We start from the raw sequence: 13817 nt of genomic DNA, 5'->3' as shown, positions 1-13817 counted from the left end.
TGAGCTGTAATTCCATTTATTTTTTATTCTTTGTAGTTCTGCATTTGGGTGTGCGATACACAGCGTGTTTCCATTACTTGTTGTGCTTTGTATAATCTGATTTGTGGAGATGCCCGCCTTACCTAACGTTTGTCAGAAAATACAGTATTGCTGACATTTTAACTTTTTGTCACAGATTTTAAAGATTTGGCATTCTCTCTCATTTTAAGGAAAAATAATGTAATTAATTTGTGCTGTAGGTTTTATGCATAGACCGCATAAAAATAAACCCAACCCAGCTTTAAGTATTCTGATATACAACCCCATTGAATATATGGATTATTTTGAATTGTATGACTGCTTTTATTTACTATACTTATTATGTCACATTGGGATCAACCATCTGCCAATGACATGGTGACCCTTTCAAACCTTAACAGACCTGGGTCTAATCCTAGAAAAGAACAAGACAGGTAAAACAGCTGCGTAACAGTGCATTGCCACCAATTCTGTCTACAGCTGTCCAAGGCTTTTAATTAGAGGAAAATGTAGCTGAACCCTATCTACCCCGTCATTTTGTAGGCAACTACTTACATAAATGTTGCTAGTTTGTAAGTTAAAACACATCCTAAGGGCTCGTTCACATGACCATGATTTTGGCTTGTATTACAGCCACGCTGCACAGCCATGTGGCACAGGATGAATGGAGTCAATTAAAGTAAATAGACTTTAATGATCTGCTCTAGAGATGAGCGAACCTACTCGGCCACGCCCCTTTTCCGCCCGAGCGCCGCGTTTTTCAAGTATTTCTGTACTCGGGCGAAAAGATTCGGGGGGGGGCACCGTGGGTGAGTGGGAGGTTGCAGCGGGGAGTGGGGGGGAGAGGGAGAGAGAGAGGGCTCCCCCCTGTTCCCCGCTGCTACCCCCCGCTCCGCCATGCCTCCGCCCGCCCCCCGACGCCCCCCGAATCTTTTCACCCGAGTACGGAAGTACTCGAAAATCGCGGTGCTCGATCGAGTAATTACTCGTAACAAGTAGGTTCGCTCATCTCTAATCTGCTCCCATCAGCGTGTAAACACTGCGTGTTGATACACACAAGAAATAGATCACAGCATGCTCTATTTCTTGGCATACCACACAGTGTGAACCCTATACTTTTGTATAGGCAGCGTATGCAACCATATGCATACACAATGCATTGCTAATGGCAGCGATTCATATGCAATTCCACTATGAAACAGAACAGGGAATAAAAAAAAAAAAGACAGAGTCACACTGTGCATGACGCCGTGTGTGAGCTATGTGGTCATGCGCAGTAACATAACTTAGTAACATAGTATGTTAGGCCTAAAGGAGGCAATGTCCATCTAGGTCAGCCTGTTTCCACTTTCTCTTGATCCAGAGAAAGGCAAAAAAAAACCAATAAGGCAGAAGCCAATTTCGCCCATGTGGGGAAAAAATTCCTTCCCGACTCCATAAGGCCTTAGTCCTACGGGCGTAAATACGCGCGTAAAAAAAACGCGTGACCATGTCCATTGCCACCAATATGTTCTATCTTTTGTAGGTGCGTTTTTACGCGCGTATATACGCGTGTAAAAACACCCGTGGGTTTTTATGCACATATATACGCGCGTATTTACGCCCGTGTGACTAAGGCCTAACAGCAGTCAAAATAATCCCTGGATCAACATTTTCAAAGTTCCTACCTGACTCCAAGACCTCGATCAACAACCCCACTGGTTATTTATTGTCTATATCCTTTAATATCGTAGCACTCCAGAAAGACGTCTAGTCCCCTTTTAAACTCTTCTGTAGATTTTGCCATCACCACATCCTTAGGCAGAGAGTTCCACAGTCTAACTGCTCTTACCGTAAAGAACCCCCTTCTGTGTTGGTGATGAAACCTGCTTTCTTCTAGATGTAGCGGATGCCGTCTTGTTACTGTCACAGCCCTGGGTATAAACAGATCATGGGAGAGATCCTTGTATTGTCCTCTAATGTATTTATACATAGTTATATGGTCGCCCCTTAAATGTCTTTTTTTTTCCAGGGTGAATTATCCCAATTTTAATAGCTCTTCTTTGAACCCCCCTCAAGCACTGCAACATCTTTCCTGAGCAGCAGTGTCCAGAACTGTGCGCAGTATTCCATGTGAGGCCTGACAAGTACCTTACATAGAGTAAGAATAATGTTCAGCCATTCGCAGTCTCTGCCAGTTCACACAGACCAGCAAAAAATGGGACTCCGACAGTGTTTTACGGACACGGTCATGTAAATGAGCCCTTAGTCTAATAGATTATAATTGCACTCAAGGCAAGTTTTTGTGGTTTAATGTATGTAAGAGTTATCCTAGCAACCACTGAAAAGGGATGTATAGCTAATGTACACATCTTACTGTTAATCCCTTGCCTTCACGCTCTCTAATAGCTTGTTGCAGGAACTATGTGCTTCCCATGTATCGAGATGTGATTACGGTATAGTGATGGGGAGGGCTAAGGGGTGCGCCTCTGCAGGTGTCAACTGTATTATACAGGGTTTTCTGATTTTTCTAACGCATTGGAGGAAGTAGGAAGAAGGTTGTCATAGAAAAAGCACAACACAATACTCCTAATACTCACCACCTACCTTCTGCTACTCTGCCACCGCTCCGTTCTAACTCCCGATATTTGTTCACATTGGCTGTAGCTATGTCATATTTGCATAAACACATGCCCACAGTAGCCAATGTCTTCCTAGCAGCCACCCATTATAGAATAGCATCGCAAGTCAGATGATACACTGCAGAATAAAGGAGAAGCATGGTAGAAGAAGGGGCTATGGACATTAGGGGGCATGCTTTATGTAAATGTTATGTAAAAGTTGGTTCACACTTAACTTTTGTTCTACCCCCACCGCCCCTCCACCCCGGAAAAAAACAAAAAACTAGACCACAAAGTGTGCTCTTACAGGTTTAGGAACAGTGTAACAAAAAAGCTAATTACTTATATGTTACTCCAAACCAGAGCCCCAAATATTATTGCATAATGTTTATACAGTACTATTCACAACTTTTAGGCAGGTGTAGAAAAAATGCTGCAAAGTAAGAATGTCTTCAAAAATAGAAGTGTTAGTATATATTTGTCAGTTAACAAAGTGCAAAGTGACTGAACAAAAGAGAAATGTAAATCAAATCACTATTTGGTGTGATTGTCCTTTGCCTTCAAAACAGCATTAATTCTTCTATGTACACTTGTACAGTTTTTGACGGAACTCGGTAGGGAGGTTGTTCCAAACATCTTGTAGAACTTAGCATAGATCTTCTGTGGATGTAGCTTGCCCAAATCCTTCTGTCTCTTCATGTAATCTCAGACAGACTGGATGGTGTAGAGATCAGCGATCTGTGGGCAACATCACTTCCAGGACTCCTTGTTCTTCTTAAGCTAAAGATGGTTCTTAATGACATTGGCTTTATCTTTGGGCTCGTCGTCCTGCTGCAGAATAAATTTGGAGCCAATCAGACACCTCCCTGATTGTATTATATGACGGATGAGTATCTGCCTGTATTTCTCAACATTGAGGACACCATTAAAGGGGTTGTCTCGCGAAAGCAAGTGGGGTTATACACTTCTGTATGGCCATATTAATGCACTTTGTAATATACATCGTGCATTAAATATGAGCCATACAGAAGTTATTCACTTACCTGCTCCGTTGCTGGCGTCCCCGTCTCCATGGCTCCGTCTAATTCCGATGTCTTCTGGCGTTTTTAGATGCGCTTGCACAGTCCGTGCTTCTGCCTGGTGAATGGGGCCGCTCGTGCCGGAGAGCTGGTCACCGCGTCGTCATCATAGCTCCACCCCATCACGTGTGCCGATTCCAGCCAATCAGGAGGCTGGAATCGGCAATGGACCGCACAGAGCCCATGGTGCACCATGGGAGAAGACCCGCGGTGCACCATGGGAGAAAACCGCGGTGCATCCCTGGGAAAGAACCGGCGGCCATCTTGGGAGAAGAATTTTATAAGTTCATATTTCATCACATCGGTGAGTAGCAAGCGGTTTAAAAACCGCTTTAAATTGCTATTTTATGCCGGGGGGGTGACAAAGGGAATGGGGTAATTTAAAATTTTGATGTTTGCCTCGGGACAACCCCTTTAATCATGACCAAATCTCCAACTCCATTTGCTGAAATGCAGCCTCAGACTTGCAAGGAGCCTTCACCGTGCTTCACTTTTGTCTGCAAGCACTCATTATTGTGCTGCTCTCCAGCCCTTCGGCAGACAAGCTGCCTTCTGTTCCTGCGAGATATTTCACATTTTCATTAATCAGTTGAGCACCTGCTGCAATTTCTCTGAACCCCAGTTCCTATGTTGTTGGGCAAAGTGGAGTCCCTTGGCCGTGTTTCTATGTTGTAAGTATGGCCGTTTGGTTGCAATTCTTCCATGAAGACCACTTCTGGCCAGACTTTTCTGAACAGTAGATGGGTGTATCTGAGCCACACTGATCTCTGCCAGATCTGAGCTGATGGCACTGCTGGACATCTTCTATTTTCGAAGGGAAGTAAGCATGATGCGTGTTTCATTGGCTGCACTAGGTTTTCTTGGCCAACCACTGTGTTTACTGTCCTCAATGTTGCCGGTTTCTTTGTGCTTCCTCAAAAGAGCTAGAGCAGCCCATCATGAAACTCCAGTCTGCATTGAAATCTTTGCCTTGGAGAGCCCATACTTATGTAGTATAACTACCTTGTGTCTTGTTGCTGTGCTCAGTCTTGCTATGGTGCATGACCTCTGACATTAAACTATCTTTCTCACCTTTGTAGCAGAATTTGGCTCTTCCTCTCTGTTTTAAGCCTCCTACACAGCTGTTTCTGTTTCAGTTAACGACCGTATTTCAACCTACATAAGAAAACGGTCACCTATTTGGTAGAACTGTTTAATCATATACCTGACTATAATCTTACTGAATTTTTGACTTTGTACAAGTGTACCTAGAAGAAATTATGCCGTTTTGAACACAAAGGGTGGTCACACCAAATATTGATTTAGATTTCCTTTGTTCATTCACTTCACATTTTGTGAATTGACAAAAATAAACTGTTAACACCTCTATTTCTGAAAGAATTCTACTTTGCAGCATCTTTTACACACTGGTCTAAAACTTTTTCAAGGCACTATGTGTGTGTATATACAACCCCTTTAAGGGTGTGTTCGCATGACAAATTTAGCCATGACGTTTTCTGAATGGAATCCATCTATAAAACCGCAGCAAAAACTACTGTGTGAATATATCCTAAGGGCTCAGTCAGACAAGCAGAGATTCGCACGTTTTTCCGCGCGGAAAAAAAACACAATTCGTTTGCGGGAAAAAAATCTGCATGACCACGTCCATTGCCACCCATATGTTCTATCATTGGTAGGTGCGGATTTTTTTTGCCACAGGCATGTTGCATTTTGTTTTCCACGTGGAAAAGGAGCGAATCTCCGCTCGTCTGACTGAGCCCTTAAGGTTTAATAAATAAATTGTTCCCTGTTAGGCCTCATGTCCACGGACAAATTCGGATTTAAAATCCGCAGCGTTTTTCCTGCACGCGGATCCGCGCCCCATAGGGATGCATTAGACACCCGCAGGTAGTTAAATACCTGCGGATGTCATTTTTCCCTGCAGGAGCGGGTCCCGCGTGCAGGAAAAAATCCGGACATGCTCCATACAGGCGCGGGTCTCCCGCGGGGATAGCTCCCGCAGGCTTCTATTGAAGACAATGGAAGCCATCCAGATCCGCGGGAGTCCCACACCTGAATTAGATTCACCTGCTCCGGACGGTACGGGTGTTCCCTTCTTCGCGGCTTGATCTTCTCTCCGTCTCGCCGGATCTTCTTTCTTCGGGCCGGTGGATGTGCCTGGCACATGCACGCGGCACGCAGCCGGTGTGCCGAGCACATCCGCCGGGCCAAAGAAAGGCAGGAGGGACCCGCTACGGATTCTCCATGGAGAATCCGTAGCGGGCCTGATTTTCCCCGTGGACATGAGGCCTTTAACCTGTTCCATGCAAAAGAGTAGACAATGTTATTAGCCTTCTTAATTCTAGGAATATTGTGGGGATATAAGTGTATGTGTGTGTCTGCTTATGTGTAAGCATATGCACATGTTGGTATGTGTGGAGAGATGTTCATGATTTATCCATAATACATCCATGTGCAGTAAATAGAGAATTAATTATAGGTGGATACTTAATGTTGTTACACAGTCTAATTATGATTGTAGTCATTTGAAATGAAAATTGTGCGATGTCTCCACTTTTTCAATTAATTATAATATCAATAACGAGGCTTTTGTCATCATTGCTTAGTTCTAGCTTATTCATATAATGTTCCAAAGACAGACAAAAAGGATTCTGTTTAAAGCTGATCTTTTTAGTATAGAGTAACGAGCATAGAAATTGAAATAATACAGTTTGGCTAATATAAAAATGGGTTTTAAGCCGAATGCCCACAGATGGATTATCGCTGCGGAATTTGCAGTCAAACACCCGCCGCGAATTCCGCAGCAATATCCGTCCATAGACATGCTGTGTTATACGATTCTCCCCTGCTCACGAGGGGAAATCGAATGCGTTTTTCTGCTCGCGGGGAAGAATTGCAGCATATCCTATTCTGTCGCGTGGAAGCCATCTGTCTCATGATACTTCAACAGTGAGCACTGTGGAAGTACCGCGAGAATCCGCGTCACAAACCAGCACCGGCATGTCATGGTGGAGACACTCGCGGTGGATCTGGAGAGGTGAATACATGGTCTCTGGGGGGTGCCAGGTCTGATTCCACTGTGATATTTTGCAGGCGGAATCCGACCCAGCCATGGACATGAGCCATTAGTTATATCATGTTTTCTATAGTGCTTTACAGAGAAAGCACTTAGATAAGACAGTGTATTGGTACTTCCAATATGATTCCCATACCTCATATATACATGAATGTAAAGTGGGACCTGGTATTGCTTACCGCCATGTTTCTTAGTAGAAGACTGCAAGAAAACCCATAAACACCACTTGGCTAAAGCCATTCCTAGTTTTCAGACACATTTGTATGTAAGCCTGCTCCTCAATGTAGGGTCAGGTTTTCAAATACATTGTAAGAGGAAACCACAAGGTACCCAAGAGAACACTAGAGAAACATGTAAACTCAACACTGAAGTTACCCTGGTCAGATTCAAACTTATGTGCATGTCTGTTTTATGTTTGTATATGAATGTAGCACAGTGGTCTCTCTACATACAATATTAATTGCTTTCAGGATAACCATTGCATGTTGAACATATTGTATGCTGCAACCATAACTCTGTGGGAAACTAGTAATTGGTTCTGAAAACTTTTGAAAATGTCCATTGAAAGTGATAGAAAAGAAGAACATTAAGCTAATAACTAATACAGACAAAGCAAGTCCTTTTATATAGCAGTTAGAAAGAGCTAGAACATGTAAATCACTTTCTGTGTACAGGAGAGGAGCTTCTTCAGGGTCAGAGTGCCCTTATCTGGGGTCCAAAGGGGCAGCTCACCTGGCACAGGTGAAGAACAGTACAGGCCATGTAATACACTACTAGAGTCACTACTAGACAGCCAGTCAGTGCAGGCACTTCAGTGATACCAGTGAAATGTCTATGCTGATTGGCTGGATCTTCCAGAAAACTGCTTGTGCTACAGATCTGGACAGTTTGTGACATTGTATACTGGCTTCAAGTTACAATAGCCCAGGCAAAGCCAATGTATGTTGAAATTATTGTATGCTGAAGACATTGTAACTTGAGGGATCATTGCATACATTTTGATTCTGTGTAATTGATTTTCTACTGGGGCTTCTTAGGGTTTATTAATATTGAAGTCTTTGCTTCATATTTGTCCATATGCTTTTGGAGGTGTCTGCTGCAGCGGTCCTCATTGTATAAGCCAGAGCATGATAATGATAATCTGTATTTATAGAGCGCAAACATATTCCACAGCGCAAGCCATAGGGAACATAGACAAAATAAGACAGAACACACAGTATTAAATCAACAGGCAGTTTAAAGAATAGGCTTGAAGGTCCTGCTCCCAAGGGTTTACGTACTATGAGGAAATAGGGGTGATACAAGTGGTACAAGTGCTTGTTCTATACAATGGTCCAGGCATCTTTTAAATCGATAGAGTACAGTACTATAAGGGCTTATTCACACGGCCATTGGTGCTTTACGTACGCCCGCTGGCGCCGTAAACACGCGTGAATGGGTGCACAAATCTAACGTTTGTGCACCCGTTCAGATGGCATAGGCCTGGCACATATACACCAAGCCCACAATCCCGATGGGCGGGGGGAGACAGTTTAGCTCTGCTAAGCTGTTCTTACCCTTTCCTCCCACTCTCAAAATCAGAAGGCAGCGCTCCAGGATAAGGAGGGGTATTTAGGATATACAGATGTACTGATATAAGGGTGGATTAAGAATTAATATTTACTCACCCTGACATACCTGGTTTTCCCTAGGGAAAGAACCAGGTCGGCCGTAGATTACTCTGTATAAGGATCCATTTCCTGGTGTACCGGAGTCTCCCTTGCGGGCAGGGAGGTCGGGGGCATCCAAATGGTAGTATAGTATGGTGAGTAGTCTGGAAATCCCTGGTCCTCACGACATCCGCTTCTAGGAATATACACGTATTTCGGAGGGAGAAAAGTATAGATCCATAAAATAAAGTAAAAAAAGCCCAGCGCTCCAGTGAACAAAGAACTCCCAATAGAAATATGTGGGACTTACTTTAAAGAGGGGCCTCAGATGAGAGAACTTCTGGTCCAAGCCAGCATTGTATATATAGGTCAGGAGATAGGGGATGAAACAGGGGTCCAGTCCTGATATGTCCTTAAGGAAGGTTTATTAAAATATGCAACGCGTTTCAGCTATTAGCTAGCCTTTCTCAAGCATAAAAATCTATATCGGCCAGCCAGGTGCTTTTGCGCCACGGGATAATGCCTGTGTGATCTGATGCATTGGAATCCAGTGCATCAGATGGCAGCACATATCAGCCGGCAGTGAAACCAGCGGCCGATATACGCACGTGTAAGCCCAAAAGATGTATGAACTAGTCACAGTCGGTATTTGTCTGTATACAGATAGGAAGTGCATTAGGATGTATGGGGCTGCAGAGAGTAGAAGGGGGTTTAGTTTCCAAGGGGGAATATATAAATGTAGAAGAGTCAGATTAGGGAATATGATAGGCCTCCCTAAAAAGATGTGTTTTTGTGCATGCTTAAAACTGTAGGGATTGGGAATTAACCTGATTGTCTAGGGTAAAGCATTCCAGAGAACTTATGCAGCTTGAGAAAAATCTTGAATATCGAAATGGGAGGTTTGGATTGAAGAGGAACTTAGTCTAAGGTCAATAGTAAAGCAGAGCACATGGGTAGAGTATTAGACAAAGATGAGGGAGTTAATATATGGTGATGCAGCACTGTGGAGAGCTTTATGGGTGAGAGTGATGAGTTTAAATTGTATTCTATATTGGATGGGCAACCAGTTGAGTGATTGGCACAGAGTGTAGGCATCATGGAAGCAGCTGGACAAAAAGAATAGCACTAAGATCGCATGCTATACACAACTTTAGTCCACCTATGGATTTAATTATTAGGGCCATACATTGGGATAGCTGGCATATAATGCTACATTTCCTCTGCAGTGACTGCTGCAGGGAAAAGGTTTGGTCAGCCAGAGCACCACACTACCAAAATCCAGACCCACTGGGATCAGTTGATTGCCAAAGGTGGTTTTCCTTAAAGAGTGGGTTATCTTTGTATGACTACCCTTTAAAGTTGTATGTTTCAATTTTTTGTTTTCAGTTTTTTTTAATTAGTGCCATAAATTAATTGGGCTTCCAGATTAAATCAGGATTCTAATCTCCGTGGATGTAGCCACTGTGCCACCAGGCAATTTTCAGTTCAGTAATTGTAAATAGAATAAATATGTAACTAGACAATTGATTTGGAGTTTACTCTGAGCCAATATTTGCCTAGATGCAGCGATGCTCAGCACTTTTATTAACACACTGTGCAGCACATGGAAATCATTTTTGAAAATTTCTGTGGAAGTTCCATAGAGATTTTATACTACATGGACAATTATCTGGAAACAACATCCATTCATAGGTAATGTGGGTGATACATTTTGTCCAATGAGATACAACTTTTAATAAACTTATTTTTCTAAATACTCATGCAAGGATGGATTCATAGCTAAAGGGTGCCCTGAGGAGCAATCTGAGGCCTCTTTTAGACGAGTGTATTCGAAATCCATATTTAATCCGTGTTTTGCAGACTAGAAAAAGGAGGTAAGGAAAATATAGAATATGCACGTATTTGAAAAATGCAGCATGCACTAGTTTCATCCATTTTCCAGATGTAATACACCCATTGAAGTCTATGGAGAGTCGTTAAGATATCGATGTGTCAGTATATCAACAGTATTTGATCAGTATCTCATGTGTATTTACTTCCGTATTTGCAAACCTGATCCCTTTTGCCAGCTAGAAAATAATAATCATTGGAAGAAAATATTGATGCAAATACAGAGGAAGTACTGATGACCTACTGATGCAATTACTTCTGTTTAACACATACGCACCTAAAAGAAGCTTAAACAATCTATATTTCAGTTCCAAATATACATTTGCATCATATGATTTATGGTTTCTTTGCTTTCTGATACAATACGATGCCTTTTTGTTGTAACATACATAAAAGACCTACAAAAATATTTTTTGAGTTATTTTTGCCTTCCTCTGGATCAACATTGGGGGTAATAGGCTGAACTGGATGAGCATGTGTCTTTTTTCGGCCTAACATACAAGGTTACTATGAAATATGCAGATATAGTATATATTCTTTTGTTAATTTCTGTCATTCCATTTCTTCAGTTTCGACACAGAAGTCATTGCAAGGATTTGGAAAGCATAGATGGTATGGACACATAGCAGCAAGGGAAATTCAACAACTAGCATAACATTAAGCAGTTCTAGCACACATTCCCAGATTTGCCTCTATGGAAATTTGCATAGGGATCTTACTCATGAAACCCACAGTCATGATTTTTTCATGCAGTTGTCTTGTTTTTCTCATCTAGATCAATGGGTTGAAATAACACTAGGGCATCCCCTGGTTGCAATATACATAGTGTGAGCCTACCATTGGACATTTACACCTATATATCTGATAGAGGCTTCTGACAGATGCCATATGGTGACCTCCATCACCCATAAAGATCCATTGTAAATTGTATGTTATACATATTTTTGCAGTAGCCCTCTCCATAGGAAAATACAAACTGTTGCCTTTTCCTTTACAGTTGAAAAAAGGGCATGCCAGTGTGCACACTTAATTCTATTCTGGTGAAAGGAGCCTACAAATATGTTGGCATGGATGCCAGCGGTATTTTGTGGCATAGACATTAGGCTAAGTGCACAGTTGGAGAGTATAATTAGCCAAAAGATATCATGACAACCCCATGTCTGATTAGAAGAGATACATGCAATTACAAAGGACTGACCAATTTATATAGAATTATTCCAGAACTGTTGTAAGACCAGGATCTCTTGGTGCCCATAGCAGGGGGCTTCAGAATACCTTTCCCTTCATGTCTTAAACTTCACCATTGTAGTTGTTGAATGAACAATTCTTTAGCCCACAACTATTATTTTCACCCAGTAACATGTAGGATTCCTTCTAGAGAACATGCATGTTACACCTGTGTTTGTAATACTCTTATACGTATGCTTGGTTGTGTCATACATTATTGTCAGCTAATAATATGTAGAATAACAACCCCATTCCCCCCAAAAGTGGTGCCATTGGCAGCCACCAGCTCTGCCTATCAGTCGTCTATTCCCAATCTAAATTAGACATGTTGGTCATGTAAAAAATGTACATCCCTTGGTAGTTTTGAAAATACTGCTTAGTAGATCCCCTCTTTTTGTTTTAGCCAGAGCTCAGGCACTGCACATGTGAAATTTTGCGATGATACGTTTAAGTTGGGTTGGAGGAACAGATAAATTGCACTGTATAATATGTGTCTTATAACATAAACATCATACTGATCTCCAATTACTGCCAGCAATAATAATTGGATGCTCTTTCATGAGAATTACCAAAATGTTTAAAAACGGAAAGGAAATGTTGGCAAATCAGTCTGTCAGACGTATGATTTATCTTAACACGTGCAGAAGTAGTTTCAGTATGCTTTATCAGATGTTCTCAGAGAACCAAGACACCCAGACGTCTTACAAGAATGCTACCTTGAAGAGTCTATAGTCCTACAAGGACATTTATATTGTGTTTTTACATTTAGTGAGACCCTTCTTTTCTTATGATTGCAGGTTCTTAACCATTTGCACAAAAAGTTAAGGAATATGTCAAAGAAATCAGAAGCTTCAAAGAAAAAGGTAACCTTTTATATTTCACAAACTGAGTAAGATGTTTACAAAGTGGTTAGGAAATGCACTTAGAATCTACTTATGGAGAGACTTTATTTTATTCTACAAAAGTATGCAGCATGTCTACATTTTAACTGTAAAAGGAACTGACGTGAGGCCGGCTTCACACAGGGGTAAGCATATTTGCACAATGGGGATTGTGTTTTTGCGGACATCCATGCGTATTTTACTCTAGTTTTTGCGTGCGCGTTCCCAGCATATCTGTGAGCAAAAAAACATGCAAACATGCACCAATTGATTTCAATGGCCAATAAACTTTAATTAGTTTGATATGTGCTATGGCTTGTGTGGTGCAGAGTGTGAAGGCAGCACAATGCAGTCCTTAGCTCTCGCTCACGACCTGAACATTGTGAGTTCACTCCTTGCATGGTTCAGGTAGCCGGCTCAAGGTTGACTCAGCCTTCCATCCTTCCGAGGTCGGTAACATGAATACCCAGTTTGGTGGGGGTAATAAATAAATTACCTGAAAGCACTGTGGAATAAGTTGGCGCTGTACAAATTATAAGTCCCTTTCCCCCCTCCCTCCCTGCTCATGTGCAATACGTACAAAAATAGGACATGCTGTATTCTTTTTTTGCGTGAAGGATATGCATGTGATAAAAATAAAAATGCACATTTGACCTAGCCCATTAAAATAGATGGGTTCTATTCATTGAATTTTGCACACACACAATTTGCATGCATAATAAGTTTGCATGCAGAATAAGCTCTGGGTGTTTAATTATTAAGTATTGAATTGAGTAAAATGAAATTCGCCAATATTCATTTTATTGAAATTTATTGTATGTCTTTTACTGTTTTAAACCAACAGTGATTGTTCAATTTGATAATTGTAATACGAGGCTACATTTACAATAAAGAGACTCTGTCACCATCTTTTTGCACCCCTCTCTGAGGGTAGCGTAAGATTATGCCTGTCATACTGATTAGAGTGATATGTCTGCTGAGTGGATCTGTGCAGTAGTTTTTGAGAAACTTGCCTTTTATCAGTAGCAGCATAGGCACTACTTAAAGTAGTCCTGGATATTCATGAACTGCAGGCTAGCTACACACAACTTGCCCTCCAGCCATTGATTGGCAGCTGTCTGCCTATTTCTATGCATAAAGAAAGAGCTTCCAATCATTGGCTGGAGAGCGGGGTGGGTGTGGCCAGCTTGCAGCTCATGAATATGCAGGACTAGTTTCCTGTCCAGCTGCTACTAATAAAATGCAGGTTTCTCCAAAACTACTGCACAGATACACACAGCAGACATGTCACTGTAATTAGCGTGACGGGCACCACCTTATAGTGCTCTCAGCGAAGGCTGCAACTACATTGTGATAGATTCCCTTTAAATATGATAGGGTTCTCCCACCGCTTGACG

The 13817-nt window shown here is 41.9% G+C and overlaps 1 protein-coding gene across 1 annotated transcript in view; it reads left to right on the top strand.

The window, feature by feature from the left end:
* The window catches only part of GALR1 (galanin receptor 1), a 329018-nt gene that overhangs the window by 171251 nt on the left and 143950 nt on the right, over nt 1-13817 (top strand). The window contains exon 2 of the mRNA XM_066579473.1: nt 12337-12402. Coding sequence (XP_066435570.1) covers nt 12337-12402 — 66 coding nt within the window. The remainder of the gene's footprint in view (nt 1-12336; nt 12403-13817) is intronic.

The sequence above is a fragment of the Eleutherodactylus coqui genome, chromosome 9, assembly GCF_035609145.1.
Source record: "Eleutherodactylus coqui strain aEleCoq1 chromosome 9, aEleCoq1.hap1, whole genome shotgun sequence".
Taxonomy (NCBI): domain Eukaryota; kingdom Metazoa; phylum Chordata; class Amphibia; order Anura; family Eleutherodactylidae; genus Eleutherodactylus; species Eleutherodactylus coqui.
The sequence above is the reverse complement of the archived record's forward strand: the minus strand, read 5'-3'. Positions and strand labels throughout refer to the sequence as shown.